Source organism: Leptinotarsa decemlineata, unplaced genomic scaffold, assembly GCF_025532065.1.
Source record: "Leptinotarsa decemlineata unplaced genomic scaffold, Ldec_3_MD MMD2_tig00026282_RagTag_RagTag, whole genome shotgun sequence".
In the NCBI taxonomy this organism is placed as follows: Eukaryota; Metazoa; Arthropoda; class Insecta; order Coleoptera; family Chrysomelidae; genus Leptinotarsa; species Leptinotarsa decemlineata.
In genome coordinates, this window is record NW_027412668.1 from 16,591,714 (window position 1) to 16,611,585 (window position 19,872).

Consider the following 19,872-nt stretch of genomic DNA (forward strand, 5'->3'; position numbering starts at 1 on the left):
TCATGTGGTGTAGGTTTTTCCGGGTTTTCCTGCAGCGGAAAAAGCAAATGCGCCACTGGAATTAATTTTTGTTGTCGTTTCATAATTTCATAATATGTATTACTGAATACAAAAAAAATCTTACAGTTATTCTTCAAACTCCAATCTGAAATGTTATTTATATCCTTTTGCTGATATGCACAGTCCCGGACTGTTTGGATTTCAAATCATCAGCAAAAAGAAGGCAATCTATATATTTCAGAGTTGACTGTAAATTATTGATGAAAATTATGAACACAAGTGGACCTAGATTCGATCCTTGAGGTACAGCTGACCTAGCTGGAAATTTATTAAATTCTATATTTACTCAATTATCATGAAAATTGTTTTCAGACTTCTTATACTTCATTTGGTTGCCCAGATATAGCCATTGTAGGTACATACATACATATAGATGGAACTGAAGGTTTCACTTCAGTGGTGTGGTTCGAAGCACACACGCTTTTTTTAATTGAAAATATTTGCGGCCACTTTTTCACTGGCAACCTGTCATTAATGTATTCTCCTATAACTGTTTGGTTAACAACGCTATGGACGTAGTGATTGTGCAGCGGGATCCCAGACTAGTAGAGAAATCCAAACCGACCAATCCAACCGGCAGTCGCATCCAGCCAGTTCCGGATCGTCATAGTCAGAGTGCATCGACAACTCAAGTATCGAAGCAAGATACCTGGGAGTCACCCTCGACAGGAGACTGACGTTCAGGTCCCACATACGGCAGAGACTAAGGCTGGCGAGAGCCGCCCGACAAAACCTATACCCAATCATAGGCCGCAGGAGTAACATGGGTCTCCATACTGGAAATCGTATACTTACAACCTTGCAACCAGATAGTCGAATATTTGGCTGCCGAATATCCGGCGAAACGTTGCCATTTACTTTTTTTCTTGGTGTCATCGGCATCGACTACATTGGTCATTCGCCTCGTGTCCTGGGTAGGCAATGTTAATAACACTCCGAGCCACCTAGAGAACATCATGACTATTCGCAACTTCAACTAGATAAACACCCTCGAGAAAAATTTCTGGTCGAGGTTGGGATCAAACTCACCATCTGCCAGTCGTGAGTCGGGCGCATTACCACTGCGCTAATAAACCCGTTGCCATTTAGTGCATCTCAAGAAGCACGTTTGCGTTAGGCAGCGCGCGAACCCTTCAAAAGGGAGGGCGAGGTCCAATTCGGATCTTTTCGTTGATTTATCATATATTCGGGTCTTATTGAAAGCTGAATTAGAAGCTCGTGTTAACTCCATAAGTCAAGACTCAAACTAGTTGATTGCAACTTACCTAAACCCGAGATTCAAAACTAATTGGGGGTGCTTGGGGGAGAAGAGACAGAGTCAGCTTTATCTCGCAAAGCTCATAAAACGTTTCGGGATTGCTTTGATGAGGTAGCAAATGAAAATATTACTAGCCAACGTCAACGTGAAGACAGAAACGCGATAGCATATGACCTTAATTTTTATCTCAAATCGGTGCGAATTGATGGCAATTGTGACCCTCATTTTTGGTGGGCCGCTAATGCTAAACTCTACCCAAAGTTCACCAAAATCTATCTTCCAGCACCTTGCAGCAGTGTGTGCAGCGAAAGCCTTTTTTCTGAATCTGACCTTATTTACAATCACAAACGAATCCGCTTGCTACCTCTTGAAGCAGACAAATCAGTATTTATTCACTATAATTTTCCCTTATTGCAGTATGAGTACTAATTCATTTCCTTTTGTCTTGGGATACAGGTTTTTCGAAGAAATGACGCAACTCACTACCAGAAGTGTTGCTTTGCTGAGAAGTAGGATTGCAATGATTTTTTTCACAGAAAACAACTAATCAAAGTTTTGAAGATTTCTTAGTAACTTTTTACAGAAGTTGAATATTTTTGTGTTTTTTAATGTACCACTCCAAATATAAATTTCATTAGAAATGCCATGCCAAATTTAAAATAGGAATAAGATATGTAGGTATACTTTCTGAAATGAGGAGTTTCCTCTGTATGTTACAATATAAAATATTATAAGAATTTACTGTTCGAAGTCTACATTTTTCTTATATTCAATTGTATGAAAATTTCAGCTCAAATTTTACAAGTTTTTAACAAATTTGCAAGAGCCAGAGATACAAACGAGAATTTACTTCGACAGTTCAAGGAATATATGAAATACAAGGGATTACCCTCAAATCTCAGAGAGAGAATTTTCACGTACTTCCAGTTTAAATTTCAGAATGAATTTTTCAGCGAACCCCAGATCAATTCCATGATATCGGAACTTCTGAGACAGGTAAGTAATAATTATTATAAAAATCATATATATGTTCAACTGCTTTTTGAAAAGAGTAATAGGTAGATAATTGTCTACCGTTATGCAGACTATAGAAAAAATATTTCACAACATGTATCAATAGAGAGAATGAGGATTTCGAAACAAATACTGTAAAGAATTAACTGTCTTAAATAAATTCATTTTTAACAATATTTCACTATCACAACTAATTTATATACAACACTAACGCTTGATTTATCTTCACTGTTCGAATCCTTTGTTAACCGCTCGATTCGCTTTCTGAATACAGACTCCCTCTCTGAACGGGAAGCCGTCCTTTTATATTGTTAACGATCGCTCTAGGTTCCTCTAGGGGTTTCGGTACTCATCTATACTTTTCGCGGTGAGTCATGTGTTTGCTGGCTGAGATATCGGTCAGGGCCGGCTTCAGATTCGTTACAATACTTTTATATGAACACTGAATTATACAGAAAACTCTTTTCTCTACTCAGTTTATATTAGAAACATTCAATATGGAATTAAATAAGATATCATCCCCAGGATTTCTACACAATATACTTAATGAAACGTAATAATTTCACTTACATGGAACTCAGTCATGCTCATTATTATTTTCCGAGTTTCTCATGCTGAAATTTCTGAAAAACGAAAAATCGTTAGAGACTCTCTCCGCTCACTCTTTTGTGAGTATGTTAATAATCAAATTCATTTATCTTCAGCAGTGATTTTAAAAATGTGTCATTTTCCTAAATAAAATAAATATAGTTTAAAAAATTAAAAAACACGCTTATAAAGAACATCGAACTGAAAAGTTAAAAATATTTTTTTAAATAAGCTTAAAACAATAACGAACGAAAAATACTAGTATTATTGTGAAAAAAGCAACGGGCGCTTGATATACAAAAAATATGGCACAAAGCGCCCACGCTTTTTTCACAATAATACTAGTATTTTTCGTTCGTTATTGTTTAAAGCTTATTTAAAAAAAATTAACTTTTCAGTTCGATGTTCTTTAAAAGCATGTTTTTAGTTTTTCAAACTATATTTCATTTTTTTTATCTAAACTTTGGAAACAATCAGCCACATATTGTTTAGAAAAATGACCATTGATATTTTCCGATTCCGGAGAGGGAGCCTGAAAATCAGCTACCAAGCCCAAGGCAGCAGGCGCGCAAAGGAGGGTTACAAATAAGGCAGCAGGCGCGCGTGTTAATAAAAAAAAAATACTTTTTTCAAATGAAGAAATACATGTAAGTGAGTTCGAATTATATCAAGGAGGTGACGTACAGCGCCATCTGCCCGCGAATAGATCAAGCAATAATGTCGATAATTCTGTCAAATACAGATCCCGAGCTTGAGAGTTACAAACAAACAAACATACATACATACAGGTGAAACTAATATAATGCGTGTAATAATAAAAACATCAAGGGAGTTTAAAAGAATCCAAATTCAAAAACTATGTAACTGAATTGTTTGGTTAATTTTCAGGAAATTCTAGAACATGTAACGAAGAAACACATTAATAAATCAAAACTCTTCAGCAGCCTTCCAGAACAGGTCCTTTTACAAATCGTATCCCATCTGAAGTCTGTGATTTACCTACCTGACGATGTTATAGTGACGGCTGGAAAACGAAGTCAAACTATGTTCTTTATAAATTATGGAACAGTAGCTGTATTTACTGCAATGGGACAGGAGGTAATGAAATTATATCCGATTAAATGTTTACATGAACTTTGGTAAGGTGTAAGAGTATTAGATAAATATTGTTATGTCTACGGGTTTTTTGAAGTCACTTCTCCATGAGTCATTGTGCTGACTGCCTTTCCTTTCAAAATTATTCATCATTGCTTCAGTACATTCTTAGAACGTGATAGACAGCACTCATGCATCTGGCATTATCTCTTGCATTATTTGAATATGTAAGAATGTAATATGTCTAATCTGGCAAAAAATCCGTATGCAGTATTCCTTATCAGAATTCAAATTGCTGAAGAAATGAGTCCTTTCAAGACTAGAATTTTCTTTGATTACCCTGTTGGTCTGGGCTTTGACTAATTTTTTTAAATGATTCATTAAGTAGTTTTTATGCATCCATTACTGCTCAAAAAAATTACTTTGTTTCGTTTAACACTCTCAACCAAAACATTGTAAAAAAATAAAAACTGACAGAAACGAAGAATCACATTGAATTGGATACTCTATATTAGATGTTATATCAGTATGAGTAATAACTTGAATAGCTACTTCAACGATATCCCAATAAATATGAAAAAATTTAAAATTCAATGGAGAATTTTATACAGATGTAAAAAGGGTAGACTTTCAAGTTCACCCCGATAAGTTACTGCGTAAATCCAATGTTCGACAAACTTTGATTTATTCCACAAAAAGTGACTTACCATCAATATTCGTCAAGGATTGTGAAACAGCGTGGTATATATTCCTTTGGACATGATGATATCAGCATAAATTTATTAAAAAATGTATCAATTACTTCAAGTTCTCAATACTGGAACTAATTAATATGTTTTTTGGGAAAGTTTTTGGCTTTCTACTACTCCATCTGATACAAAAAAATGGATGAGAGAATCTTCCAAAGAAAGGAAGGATTAATCAATTTGAAAATAAGTAACTCTATACATGGATGTGTAGATCATGCAAAGAAATAACTTTCAGACACAAACTGAAAGAAAGTCCTCCTGAAACAGCTACTTTCATATAAACATTGAATTACACGAAAGAAAAAAAATCTTTCGAAACAAATACTTCTATATGAACACTGAATTATACAGAAGATACTTTTTCTATTCAGTTTGTATATCGAACATTTGTGGAGGAATAAGAATCAGATATCATTCACATGAGTTCTACTTTGAATGAATGGTAATAAATTGTACTCACATGGAACACTGTCACCCTAACTGGTATACACGTGTTTCGCCTTAAGGCTCTTCAGTACCAAATTGGATAACATTATAGAAAATACACACACTTCATTCATGAATTACGATTTTGAATGTCACGGAATAAGCTTGATCTGCTTATGTCATCGATGACATCGTAATGACATTTATTCACCTATTTGATTTAATCCCAGCCATGAGGAATCTTATTTGATTTGAAAGGGTTATATTTTTAGGAGTGATTAATTTTTTGGGAAAGAAAGTTTTTGGCTTTCTACTACTTTCCCAAAAAATTAATCACTCCTAAAAATATAACCCTTTCAAATTAATTAATATGTCTCTGTATTGTGGAGTTTTTCTAAAAAGTTTTAAAATAGACACAATAATATTAAAAAAAGGAAATGAAAGATGAGAACTATCCGAACTACATATAGTTACTGCTGGTTATTATTCCTTCTTTATGAGGTGCAACTGGCATTCACTGATTCTTGAGGTAATCTTATATCTGGTTGCTAGCGTCAATTATAGCGAGGTATTTCCTAATTTGCACCCGGTACCAGAGAGTTAGGGACGTTAATTGTAATTAACATCCCAAACACTCAGTATCAAACAAACACTGACATTATTGTTAATGGTTGTTTACGGTTATTATCCCTACTTGATTGTTTTCCAAACTGTCGGAATATTGAATGACTCATCACTCATATTAATTAACGCATGTTTTCTATCTCGATGTCTTCTCTAATTTACCGGATTCTTGGCTTTGTATCTGGGCTATCTGTTTTGTGGAATCGAAAATGATCTCGTGTCCTGTCTATAGGTGGTGGTGAAAAAGGGCAGATGATGTTTGCTTTGTTTTCAAAGAATTTTTGTGCTCCTGGGCCGTAGCAGGTATCCTGTTGGTTTAGCCAATATATTATTGATTGCAGTCACCGCATGCAATACTGTAGACCTGGTGATTTCCAAGTGATATTCTGTTTTGTGATCTGAGTAGTAGTCGTGATACAGTTCAATGTGGTTCATATACAGTTCGGATATTTCGTCTCCTCAGTATTCTCCCGATTTTGTTGCTAATATCTTTTACAAAAGGCAACATTTCGGTCTCCCTTTCTTGTGATGCGGGTCTTGTTTAGTCTAGTTTTTACGGTGTGTCTTTGTTAATTGATGGCTCTTTCAATTGTCTAGGGTTCTTATCCGTTTTGTCGCATTGCCTCCTAGGTCCCTTCCAGTTCTGTTGTCCTATCGGCCAAACTAACAGAACGATATCTGCTAGGGCCCAGGAGCACACAGACTTTGAAAACAGAGCAAACATCATCTGTTTAATTTCAAAACCATCTACAGACAGGACGGGACATAAGATCAATTTCGCTTCCACGAAACAGACAGCCCAGATGCAAAATCCGGCAAATTAGAGAAGCAATAGAGATCGAAAAACGGGTGAATTCAGGTGAGAGGTGATTCATTTAATGATACAAAAATTTGGAAAACACTAATCAGGAATAATGAACAATCAATAATGAGTTCTAGTACGCGCCAACTAAGATGAGTCAGCGCAGAAACGTAAAATCGTTTCTGTGTTAAAAAACTCAGCCCACTTAAGTCAAATTTCGCCAATGTACTATTGACATCAGTTTATGTGACCAATAGCTATTTTCTGGGGCGGATACAATTTGGTTTTGAATGCGCATCATAATCTCATCTTAGTTGGCGCGTAACAGATATGTTTCATTTTTAGCTGATGTAATTAACATTCCATCAACAAACCAAGAAGTACCTCGCTATAGTTTACGCAAGTGAAATATAAAAACACCTCAAGAATAACTGAATGCCAGTTATGTACTGGATACAGCCTGTAAAGTCGTCAGGAGTTCGGATCCCCTTCTCTGCATGGTCCGGTCCTGCATGAACTCGGTATAGTTTTCGACACTGAACGAGGTGACCACAACTCTGTCACCAAGTTGGAACCCTTTCAACAAAAAGCTCAGATAAAAGCCTCAGGGATCACCTTACTTCTGCGGAAACACAAGGATAATGCATGGGGTCTTCTTCAATAACATTGGAGACCTTGGCTTATCAAAGCGCCTGACGTTCGCTTTTCTCAGGTCGAGTGGGCTGAAGTCGGAAACTGAGGGATTTATCATGGCTTGCAGGATGGTGTCTTCAACACCTTAGTCTTCGGTAATCGCGTGATTGGTATAGAGGTTCCTGACACAAGGTGCAGAGCCTGCCGCGAGGCGCCTGAGACCCTAATGCACTTGCTACCAGAATGTCCAGCATATGCGGTCTCGACCTATATCCATCGATATAACGCTGCCCTAAGAGTGCTATATTACCATCTACGGCACTCTTACGGTATTGACGAAACACCGGTGTTGCCCTACGCTCCGGGGGATATTGAATCCGTTGTGGGGAACGAGAAGTGTCGAATTTATTGGAACTATTCGTTCCCCACCCTCAGGCTCACACAAGCTAATAAGCCTGATGTAGTCCTTCTCGACCACCAGAGCAAAACGATTTTTGTCGTGGAGTTTCAGTTCCTGGCGAGACAAATATTGTCAAAAAAGAAGTGGAAAACGGATAAAATATCGAGATTTTCTCTCCGAACTCCGCAGACTCTATCCAGATCACTCTGTCAAGGTGGTTGTTCTGATTATTGGAGTCCTTGGTGAAATGATGCCCTCTCTACTCTCGAATCTAAAAATCATACCGGCTTGCCGCGCTCAGGCAGAAATCTTAGCCGCACACATACAGTAGGCTGTCATTCTTGGCTCACTGTGCTTGCTCAGGGCACATGATTATCGAACCCAATGATCGCTTACCCCACGGTGTGGGGGGTGGTCATTGCTGGTTGATAATGCTGGCACGCCCTCCCGAATGTATCGTGGCTTCGGGGGCTAGGGCCTGACCAGCGCACACTACGGTGAAAAAAAACCAGATGATGACAAATTGTAAATTATCATTATTTTTATAATCTTTGGAATTGACATTTTGTTCAACCAATATATATCATCTTGTTTGTTCTTTTATGCGGATAGAACGCCTTAGTGCAGGTAAATTTGCCTGTATTTGGGATACATCAGGTAATATCATTTGTGTTGCATTTTCTCTAGGTTCACTGTTTCTAGGAATGTGTATTGTATCATGTAATATATCAAATGTTAGGTCTTGTGTTTTGATTTGTATTTGTTCCTTGATAAGTGAATTATGCTTTTAAATTTATGGATATAAGTTTTTCCAAATGTCCATAGGGTTTCCTTTATTGACTTATTTTATAAGTTTATGTTCCTTGGTGGGGGAAATTTATATTTGTTTTGTATGGCGAGGTTTGATTTATATGTTATTGGGTTTATGTATGCCTTTTTGTGCTCGTCGTTCCTTTGGATCAGTTTTTTCTTGGTTTGACAGATATACAATTTGTTACAGTCCGAGCATTGTACTGATGGAAAACAATAACAAACTCTGCAAACGTCACACTGATTTAATATTAACAATGACATCTTTAAAATTTTCATTTTACAGAATGCTCAACTTCAGCAGTGAAGTACCATATTGATAACATTAATTACAAATATAATAATAATAAATACATGTGAAGTAAATTTATTTTATAGATGTACCATTTGGAAGATGGGGACAGCTTCGGAGAAATGGCTTTGGTATTCAATGAGTCTGCAACTGTAACAATTGTAGCAGTTACTCCCTGCGAGTTATTTAGGCTGAAGAGATCTGATTTTTATTCTGTCCTAGATCTTCATGAAGATCTGAAGGCTGAAATAATCTCCAGATCTCGTAGTAGATTATTGAAATATAGAAGCGAATTTAGTTAATCCCAAAAATATAAAATTAGTTATTAAGAAAATGTGTGTTTATTAGTTATAAATAATAATTAAACATAGGCTTTGATTTAATAATTGTAATGTGTTATTTGAATTTGTTAATAAAATAAAAGATAAAAGCTTTACATACATTTATTAATGCCAATCCAAATCTATAAAATCGTTATATAATTATTCCAATGATTACAAAAAAATTTAAGAAGAAAGTTATCTTGAACTGCTAGAACTCGACCTAGAATGCTTCCTTCTTCTTGGTGCTGGACTTCGTGAATGAGGTCTTCGTCTAGGTGGACTTCTTCTCATGGGCCTTGGAGGAGATCTTCTCCTAAATCTTGGAGGAGTCCTCCTGTGGGGAGGGTGTCTTCTAATATGCATTGGAGGAGATGATCTTCTTGGAGGTATGGGTCTTGGTTTAGGAATAAGAACAGGTGCTGCAGTTATTTCTTGACCATCTATTTGTCCCCCATCCATGTGCTTCATTGCATTCTCTGCTTCGTCTGCAGTAGTATATTCAACATAACAGAACATTCGACCTAAATGGGGATGAGTGAGGTCCTTTGGAAACTCAACATGTTTGATGGTACCATATGTGCCAAATATTTCCATAATATGATCTTTATTAACTGTTCTTGTAAGACGACCAATGTGAATCTTTGTAGGTCGAGGAGTCGGAGAACGACGACGACGTTTTCTTGGAGATCTTGACCTTTAATTAATACAAGTAAGTAAAATCACGGATATCCTAATTTACATAACAAGTATATAAAAAACAACAAATCAAAATAAAGGCAGTAATGTGACAGTGAATCTTCAGATATTAGATGATGTTTAAGGTGCCTCAAAATGATACTAATGAATAAAGTTTTATTCAGTAGAAAGAACTGAACTGTCAATAATCATATGCATGAATTTTATATATACCCCACAAGAGAGTTTTATTGATTCAGAAATGTGCAATCAGTCAGTAACATACATTAGCAAACTGTAGTGATTATATGACTGAAGCATATGAAGGAAAATAGTGGTAATTTTTCATCAAGTTCAGACACAAGAAAAATTAAATCTTCATAGAGTAAATGCTCTCAGAATCATTTCAGGTGGCTTTTAGAAAATTGAAATAGCTGTAACATGAACTAAAATGGTGAAGTTACATTTTCAACTGAAGTGTGTTGATTTCAGATAGAAAGACTCAAAGTTTCCAATAGTGGAAATTATCTTTCTTTAGGGAGTTTTTTATACTCATTTCACAAGCTCCTATTCATTAGACAACTTTGAAGCTTTTATAAGAGTTATTGTTTTTAAAGTGATTATTACCTTGATTTATTTTTAGCATGGTTTCTATCATCTTTTTCTTTGACAGGGGAAGAAATTTTCTTTTCCTTTTCTTTCTCCTCTTTCTTAGGTTCTACCTTCTCTTTGTCTTTTTCTTCTTTTCTATCTTTTTCTTTATCTTTCTCCTTCTCCTTGTGATCTCGACCCTTTGCTGCAGGCTTTGTAGTAGATCTTGACCTAAACATTAAATATAATATAATTTGAATTGAGACATACAAAGATGAACATAAATTACCAGCCATTTCGATAGCCTGTTATTTTTTTTTAGGTTAGCCTAACTACCATTTACCTTCTTTTAGGTCTGCTTCGCTCATGATCGCTGCTAGTTGATGATGAATCTGAAGAAGAACTACTAGAACGGGAGCTAGAACCAGAGCTTGAGCTACTAGATGATTTGGAACTTGACGAACTGCTGTCTGAAGAACTGAAATAAATGTTTTAACATAATGGCATAAACTTTTTTCAGATTCATTTCTCACCTGCTGTGGCTACTACTACTGGAACCTGATGCTGAACGTTTTTTATGTTCCTTTGATTTCTCCTTTTCTTTCTTCTTATCTTTTTTTTCTACCTCAGAATCTGTATCTGGCTTGGCCCTAGAAATATTGATGCAGTTAATATCCATCCATTATAATAAATTTGGGAGCTTCATGATAAAATGTACATACATTTTCTTTAAATATTTATCAAACTTATTCGTAACAATATACACTTCAAACAAAATTAAGATACACTCAAAAAGCCGATTAAACCAAAACTTGTAACCTCTTAATATTGCTTGATAACTTCTGCTAAGACATTTGACATCAGCTTAGCTGATGCAGAGAAGCCAACACAAATTGGCCAAATTACAGAATGCCAACTGTCAAATTACATGTTTGACACACAAATGTTCAAGATTACACCACCTTTGAACACCCTCTTCGAAAAATGAAAACTAAAAATTAGGTTAGAGACCACGATGACAATATTTTTCAGTTTTTCCAAAAAAAAATTACATTATTGCAACTGATTAAAATTGGCAAATGTTATATTTCGAAAAGAAAACGTGGATTGATCTATAGCAAAGAACTATGGCTCTATTCGAATTTATGGGTGTATATAACCATTCAATTCAATTCACGTTAGTGAGTAGTTCCATTTCTGGTAAAAAAAATGGTTAATAAATATATTACAATTGTCCTGAGGAAGGTGGTAAGCACCACCGAAAGCTTGACAAAAACAAAGAAGTTTCTTTGAGTAGCCTTCACAACCTGACTGTAACCCCAAAATACTGTTCTTCATATAATATATCCAGTCACGAATTATCCTGAATATATATAATCGAGAGAGGTTGATGCAGTCAAACTGCTGAAAAATAATTCCATGAAAGGTGAATAGATATCCTTCTGATCATTCCAATATCGATTTCAATCTAAGAGCCACTGGTAGACAGCTGTTTCAGCCTGTTGAGCATCATCAGTACCGGGCAGGCGGTCTTCGACTGAAGACAAACTGTGAGTGGAAAGTCGCCTTGCTTTCGTTCAGGTTGGAGCCTGGCTCCCTTACCCTTCCAACTGATGTTTGTCAGAGAGACAAATGGGTCATGACTGATGGTGGGATGGCGACATGAATATCCTCAGATATCAGTGTCGCCCTTCACAGTGTACCCCTACCTGGCTAGGGTGAGATGGATGAAAATATCGTTCATCTTTTAACGGAGGACATAGGGGCCTCATTCAACATAGTATCGGGACCTTCTATATCGGGAGGGGTCGTCTACTGCATAATCCATAGCTTCCCTAACTCAGAAGGTCATCTTCAATTCGTTCAGGTTTGGAGTCCCGCTCCCCTAGCCTTTCGACTGATTGTTGGTTTCCCTAACTACGTAATCCATCTTGAGTTCATTCAGGTTGAAGCCTGGTTTCCCTACCCTAACTAAAAAACCAAGAAAAGTACTTGATGAAAATAACTGCATGAACGCAAGCGAGGCATAAGTAGAACCACCTATTGGTGTGCCACCCAAGTCAACTTGCCCACTTTTTGTGTCAGTAATGGTGGATTGACCAATCAACCGACAACTGCGATAGAAGAAATTTGGGAAGCTTCCTGGAATGTCATCGGAAAATGAATCCACATGTTTCTAGAAATGATATGAAATCGAGAAAGGTTAATGCAGTCAAGCTGCTGGGAAATAATTCCATGAAAATCAAAAGATGAATAGATAAGTAGCCTTTTATCATTCCCGTATTAATTTCAATGTAAGAGCCACTTATGTCTCGCAGCGAGACATAACTGCGTAAATGCAAGCGAGACTCTCGCTTGCGTTTACGCAGTTATTTTTATCAAGTACATTTCTTGGTTTTTCATATTTTGTCCTTAATAAAGGACCGCTTGCCCGGTAATGACGATGCCCAATAGGCTGAAACAGCTGTCTACCGGTGGCTCTTAAATTGAAATCAATATGGGAATGATCAAAAAGTACTTTCTATTTATATATATATATGATGTGTTGTTTTTCCGGGTGTTCATCCGTTGTGTACTATTCGATAGTCGACGTTTCGCCATCATCTCAGATGGCATTATCAAGACGAGTTACTGCTTCGCTTCGAGAGGTGTAACTGATGTCAGGTTCTTCTTGTGGTGTTTTTATATGTTTATGTATATGTTTATGTGTTTTTATATATAAAAACACCACAAGAAGAACCTGACATCAGTTACACCTCTCGAAGCGAAGCAGTAACTCGTCTTGATAATGCCATCTGAGATGATGACGAAACGTCGACTATCTAATAGTACACAACGGATGAACACCCGGAAAAACAACACATCATATTCTACCATTCGTGAAAACCTACATTGTAATATATATATATATATATATATATATATATATATATATATATATATATATATATATATATTGCGTAATAGAGTCGACTTTGGATGAAGGTTACCCGATGAAAAGGAAAGGAGTGGTTGCAAACAATGTTGGCATCAGTGACGATGTTAGTGTTAGTGATACTGAGTTTGAATTTGAGAATTAAAAAACTTTGTGAGTTTAGTTAATATAGTTTGTAATGTTTTAATAGAGCTAGGACCTATGTGCTGTATAAATAAATGTTCAAACAATTATTAAACATTGTGGAGTTTTCACATATTTATTTGTAATGATACTTTGAGACAATAGGGTATACATTTTTGCCACAATTCCGATAATTGGGTACCCCTCAAGTGATCAACTTCAAAATAAACTCTCCAAAAAGATGTATAGATCATGTGCACAATTTTTCAGGTGCAAACGGGAAAAAATAAATCAGATTTTACAAGGTGAATAGAAAATTTCATACCTCATACTCCCTGAATCGTAATCCACTAACACCTGTCACTTCAATGAAGTGTCATCAGGTTGGAGCCCAGCTCCCTTACCCTTGTAGCTGAGTTTTGTCAGAGAGACAAATGGCTTTCGTGACTAAGGAGATGTTGGCGGAATGAAAGCACAAACTACTCTAGACGTTTCACGCAGATGATCAAGGTCAAAGTCGCTTTTGTAGTTCATTGTTTCGTCCTATAAGGGTCTCTGCAGATATTATAGGTTATGTCGATTGTTGATTACATTTTTCCTTTGGAAGGAATTTGATACGTATTATTTTTATTAGTGTTCTCCGATAAGTTAGTTTGTATCTCATATAAACATATTTATCCGCTGTTATTACATTCTTACATTTAATATTTTTTCATCACTCTTAGTGAACTTCGTTTTCAACTATGTCATGTAGGAAATGCTGCATTTCAAAGTGTTCAGCATCTGCACCGCTACACAAATTTCCAAATCCTGGAAAATATCTACAAAAATTCAAAATATGGGTGCACTCTATCAATGACAGGGATATCAATGAAATGGACCCAGTAATGGTGTATCACTCTAAAAGAATTTGTCATAAACATTTCGATGCTAAATACCATTCATCGATGTCGAGTAGACTTCATTACTTTTGAGAGGTAAGAAAAACATTTCCATTCAATTCTTGAACGTCCAAACAATAAAACAATTCAGGTAAAATTATTCTTCTCATCATTAACAGTCAGTTCTGACATCTCAATTTGAATATTTCATTGCCACAATTATTTTGAACCTTCATCTAAGCAGTTTTTAATAAGTTTGCCTACTATTTTATTTTCAGATGAAATTGATCTATTCAATCCAGATCAGCCGTCAACTTCTTCAACCGTGCCATTGACATTGGTTTTGGAACCGGATTCCTCTAATGGTATGTACTGGTTTGGTTATTTCTTCATTACCATATCTTGCGTTTTCACGAATAAGTTTTCATATCAATTAATTTATTGGTGGTGTAATTGACATTATTCTTTTTCAGAAAATGCTATTGGTTGTCTGATGTTACCATTTCAGCTCCTGAAGCATTCAGGAGTTTGTAAGCAGGCAATCACACCAAGAAAAAAAAAGTTATATGCATCAGTGAAAGTATTGCAAAAAACAATGAATAATATGAGGAACAGTAAAAAAACCTTAGCAAAAGATTACATGAAGCTGAAACATTCAAGGATAAATATGAATTGGAGCATAAGATGGAAAAGCTGAATTCCTTGGCAGCAATACTGATTCGATTGCAATTTCGAGAATCAAGTAAGTGCAAGAAACTAAGGCGTTTTACTCTTGACGAAAAGTTACTCTCTGTGGCCCTTTACAAACAGAGTCTCAAATGTTATGCACTTCTGTCAAAAATATTCGTTCTGCCAAGTAAGTCAACATTAGGAAGGCTACTTGCCCTAGTAGTTGGAAGACCAGGCATCCAAGATGTTATCTTTGAATCACTTCAAGAAATGACAAAAGAAATGAATTCCTCTGAAAAATATGTAGCGGTTCTGTTTGATGAAAAGGCAATTTTGCCTAGTCTTCATTTCAATGAATATACTGGCTTCATAGAGGGCTTTGAAGACATGGGTGGAGATATTTTTGATAGCTACATTGCAGATCATGTCCTAATGTTTATGATCAGAGGTTTGAAAAAACAATGGAAAGCTCCTATCTCTTACCATTTTTCCAGTAGAGGGGGTGCAAAAACCTTGCAAATGAAACAGTTATTAACTGAAATAATAAGAAAATTAATAAACATCGATCTAAAACCTCTGACAGTAATATGTGATCAGAATAATATTAGTGTCATCAATAGTCTAATGAATGACACCAAAGAGAAATATTTGAGATGTGGTAACATATCCACATATCGAGAAGGTTCTTTCGTAATTGATGAATTCAAAGTCTATCCTATTCTGGATCCTCCTCATTTGTTGAAAGGAATGAGAAATAATTTTATCAAAAAGGATTTACATTATTCAAAAAATAATGTCAGGAAAACAGCAAAATGAGAGCATCTACGAAAGCTTTATGAAAATGATAACGGACCAATTGACGGTTTAAAAGTTCTGCCACATATTACTGATGAACACATCTATGAGAATAAAATTAGAAAAATGAAAGTGAAGAATGCAGCTCACATTTTCAGCCAGAGGTTTGCATCAACTCTTCAGTTGGCCAGACAGATTGGTGAGTATCTCTTTTTCTATATTTTTCATTGCATAATTTTTGTTAAGGATTAAAGCTGATTATTTCAGTTTCAAATATTTTGATTAGTACTGGTGCATAGCTCAATTATATTTATATCAGATACAATTTTTACTATGAAACCTACATATCAAACTGAACATTGATAGGTTTATGTGTATACTACATTTATTGTTGTTTTATTGCAGATTCTGCAAACAAAATCAGAACCCATGTGGAGCATACATCTGAGTTACTGTTTTTTTTCGATCGTTTATTTGACTCTTTGAATGGTTCAGAAAAAAATCCAGAGAAGGGAAAAATATTATGGTGTGGTTTAAGTGACACCTCTGATCACCTTCGTTTTCGGAATGAAGAAGCCCTGTTACTGCTGGATGGAATGGAGTTTCAGATAATAAAGAAAAATGATCAAAGAAGGCCTCCCAGCCTGAAGAATTGGTCATTCGTCATAAAAAATGTGAAGAATATTTGGCAGGTTCTGAAGTCCAATGGTTTTGATTATTTGTTAACAAGACGGCTGAACCAGGATCCGCTTGAAAATATGTTTGGTCAATTAAGAAGCTTTGGAGCCTTATACACCAATCCTTCAGCTTCCCAATTCACAAGCATTTATAAAACTGTGCTTTTTAATACAGCCCTCTCATTTTACAGAAATTCATTCAATTGTGAAGATGACAAATGTGAAAACTTGTTTAATTCTTTGAAGGGACTGTTTTGTGAACGTAACGCTGTCAGTAATGTTACTGAAGCTATACAATATGCAGATATAACATATAATCAGAGTAGCACTCTATCTGGAAAGTTGAATGAGTTGTCCACTAGTTATGTAGCTGGCTTCATTTTGAAAATAATCAGGAAAAGTATATGTTCAAATTGCAAAAACACAATGTTTTCAATCAATTATGAATCTGATGCAAATAGACTCATTTCTATTAGAGAATATGGTGGTGGCTGGGCTAGAAGGCTTTGTTACCCATCCCCTTCATTTGTTTCATGTTTTTATGATATTTATAAAATTATACACTTTTGTTTTGATAGACAACCACATTCAAGAACACTGGTTTATTTAATCAAACAAATTGTTAATGCACAAGTTGATTTTGAATTTTTAACATGTGAAAATCAACATAAATTAAGCGATATTGTTTTCATTTTGAGAATTGCAATTAGAACCATATTGCACCATTTCTGTAAAAGTGTTAATAAAATTATGCAAGGAAAATCCATACCCTATACTGGTACTAATTCAGTTAAGATTCAGGCATATAAAATCTATTTAAATAGAATTAAAAAAAACTGAAAAAGCCACCACATGTAATAGTTTAGGTGCTTGATATTATATTATTGTTTTATTTGATTAACCTGTTTTATTTACTATGCCAAACTTTATAACATTACAATTATTTACCCTTCATATGCGAATTATGTTTCATGAACTGTTACATATGAATATTATTTCTATCTTGCTATTGGAATCAACCATAGCAATGACTTTATATAGTTAATTTTTGAAATTGACTGCTTCCTTCCTTTTTTTTGGAAGATTCCCACATTTCTTGTATCGAGATGGAGTAGTAGAAAGCCAAAAACTTTCTATCCCAAAGACTTTATTTTGATTTCAGTAGCAAATTAGAATATGTAACACTTTCAAAGTAAACAACGGTTGAGCTAATAAACTATGAGACTGGAACCTTTGGTGAAAAGTTGAAACTTCTCCTAGAGATCAATTACCCTAACACCAAACTGATATTTTTTGTACTCGACGCGTGTTTCGCTAACAAGGTTAGCATCTTCATCTATCAATTGATACTGTATCAATTTTCTTCTGAAGATGCTAACCTTGTTAGCGAAACGCGCGTCGAGTGCAAAAAATATCAGTTTGGTGTTAGGGTAATTGATCTCTAGGAAAAGTTTCAATGATTGCGTTTAAGTTTCCCGCTTATTTGTTTAGTTCCGATTCTAAGTTATAGAGGAAGCTGAAAATCGTTGCCAGCTGACAGCATTGTCGTCAACTACGCATGACGCATGCTCATAATTTGACAAGTCGTTGCTGTGAGATCCACAGGTTGAAACAACGAACTACAAAAGCATCTTCGACCAATACCATTGCCGTGATGAGTCTATATAGTAGGTGGTTTGTGAATGAAAGTCCTCAGACATCAGTACCGCCCTTCACGGTGTACCCCTACCTGGCTGGGAGGAGTTATTTTTGACGAGAAATTGCAATTTATATAGCATATTGCTGTCAAAATATCAAGGCTACTGGGCTTTATATTACGAAACTGCAAATTGTTATCAATCAATTCAGTGAGAATGATGTATCTTGCCTTAATAGTCTACTGCTTAGAATATGGCTCTATTATTTGGTCACCATTTTCTACAAATTACTGTGCCAAATTGAAAAAAAACCAACATAAAGTCCTAAGATTCTGTGCTTATAAATTAAATATACAATTTTTTCAAGTCTTAACCTCGATCTATTGAGCAGAAGAGTGTGCTTACCTCATATTTCTATACAAATTAATGGCCTTAATACATACATATCTGGAACTTCTCTAGAAGATTCACTTGTGCCAAAGATAACAGTCAGAAATGATGATCTGTTCCACATTTCCTTCCCTCATACAAAAACTATGGAATTTACTTTTCTATTGATAGTTCAATTAGAGTGTTCAATGAAAAAACCAGGTATAGGACTGTCAAAATTCAATCCTGAGAGGGACTTTTTCTTGTATTTTATCAAAAATGATCCCTAGCACACTTTTTAGTACTACATTGATGAAACATTTTTTTGTAAGAATGTTAAGAATTGTAAGAATCATAATTTATTTTTTAGGTATTAGATACATTTTGATACTTAGTGATATTTCTACCGAGGAAATTAGAAGTTTCAAGAATATAATGTAAGAAGTATATCAATAATCTCAATCAATAATTTTTCCCCATATTCTGAAAGAACAAAATTGGAAAATATTTTTTCATTCCAAATGTACTGCATTACTGTTATGCAACTTTTTCAAAGAAGTGCTAGTAAATATAAATTGGTACCATTGTAAAATTATCTAATGTGTTGTAATGCAAATTCTTGAAAATCCTTTTCAAAAAAAATATACTGATAACAAAATAAATTTTTTAATGTCTATTTTCTGAAAATTCGAGATTTCAAAGAAATAAATGTGGAAGGTAGTAGTAAAATAAGAAATGGTACAATTGCCTCTCTCTTCATCAGCAGAATAAAAATAGGTTGTGTAATTTGTGTTTCCAATTACTAGTTTTGTCTTGAGAGTTATCGTTCGTAGGGGTGCGACAGCTGGTTAACGAAAAAACAGATTTGAATTGTCGTTTTTCATATATGTGAGCAAAGGTATAATTATATGGTGAAACATGTGTTGCACCAGTTGAAAAAGTTTTTAGTAGTAACACGCTAAAACAAATTTTAAAGATTTAAACTTTGTGTGACATACGACTAATGCATGAATCCACTATGTCCCATCAAGGTAGCATCAACTTTGATTCTTACATTATGTACCACAAGACTCTCTCTATTTGAAAAAAACCAGCAGGTAGAGCCTTCTTGGCAGGAGTGATGCAAGACTCTTGTCTTTATTATTTAAAAGTAGTAAAAATGATGCCCTTTTACGGGAATTTTGTCCGATCTTGATATATTATCCCCTTCAAAACTTACCTGGAGGAGGACTGTTTAGATCAGCAGTGTATATGCTGAAATGTTATTCTGAGTGAACACCTGTTTGTCTTTTGAGATAATCATATTTCACTTGCAATTATAACCCTAGCAAAAAAATATCACGATTGTTTTTGAAAAATCGAAAAGTTTCAATAATGATTGTTGTAGATTAGTTGATATATAGAAAAATTACAATTTGAAGATCAAGATGAATCCAAATATTACTA

General features: G+C 35.2%; 2 protein-coding genes across 6 annotated transcripts in view; one reads left to right on the top strand and one right to left on the bottom strand.

The window, feature by feature from the left end:
* The window catches only part of LOC111504601 (potassium/sodium hyperpolarization-activated cyclic nucleotide-gated channel 2), a 33,519-nt gene extending 16,202 nt beyond the window's left edge, over positions 1 to 17,317 (top strand). For both annotated transcript variants that reach the window (XM_074179907.1, XM_074179908.1), the window contains 6 exons: positions 2,109 to 2,314; positions 3,809 to 4,018; positions 8,838 to 11,521; positions 14,558 to 14,644; positions 14,753 to 15,942; positions 16,149 to 17,317. In XM_074179907.1, coding sequence (XP_074036008.1) covers positions 2,109 to 2,314; positions 3,809 to 4,018; positions 8,838 to 9,053 — 632 coding nt within the window. In that variant the 3' untranslated portion in view covers positions 9,054 to 11,521; positions 14,558 to 14,644; positions 14,753 to 15,942; positions 16,149 to 17,317. The remainder of the gene's footprint in view (positions 1 to 2,108; positions 2,315 to 3,808; positions 4,019 to 8,837; positions 11,522 to 14,557; positions 14,645 to 14,752; positions 15,943 to 16,148) is intronic.
* On the bottom strand, positions 9,179 to 18,606 carry RnpS1 (RNA-binding protein S1). 4 transcript variants are annotated; one of them, XM_074179909.1, is made up of 5 exons: positions 18,501 to 18,606; positions 10,874 to 10,990; positions 10,684 to 10,818; positions 10,377 to 10,571; positions 9,179 to 9,768 (listed from the first exon to the last, which is right to left on the bottom strand). In XM_074179909.1, the coding sequence occupies exons 1-5, from the start codon at positions 18,569 to 18,571 to the stop codon at positions 9,270 to 9,272; spliced, it is 1,017 nt and encodes a 338-aa protein (XP_074036010.1). In that variant the 5' UTR covers positions 18,572 to 18,606; the 3' UTR covers positions 9,179 to 9,269. The 4 variants fall into 4 exon arrangements, with proteins under 4 accessions (XP_074036010.1, XP_074036011.1, XP_023015008.1 ...); XM_074179910.1 differs by having other exon boundaries at positions 18,463 to 18,574; XM_023159240.2 differs by lacking the exon at positions 18,501 to 18,606 and adding an exon at positions 13,724 to 13,866.
* Between the last annotated feature and the right edge of the window lie 1,266 nt (positions 18,607 to 19,872).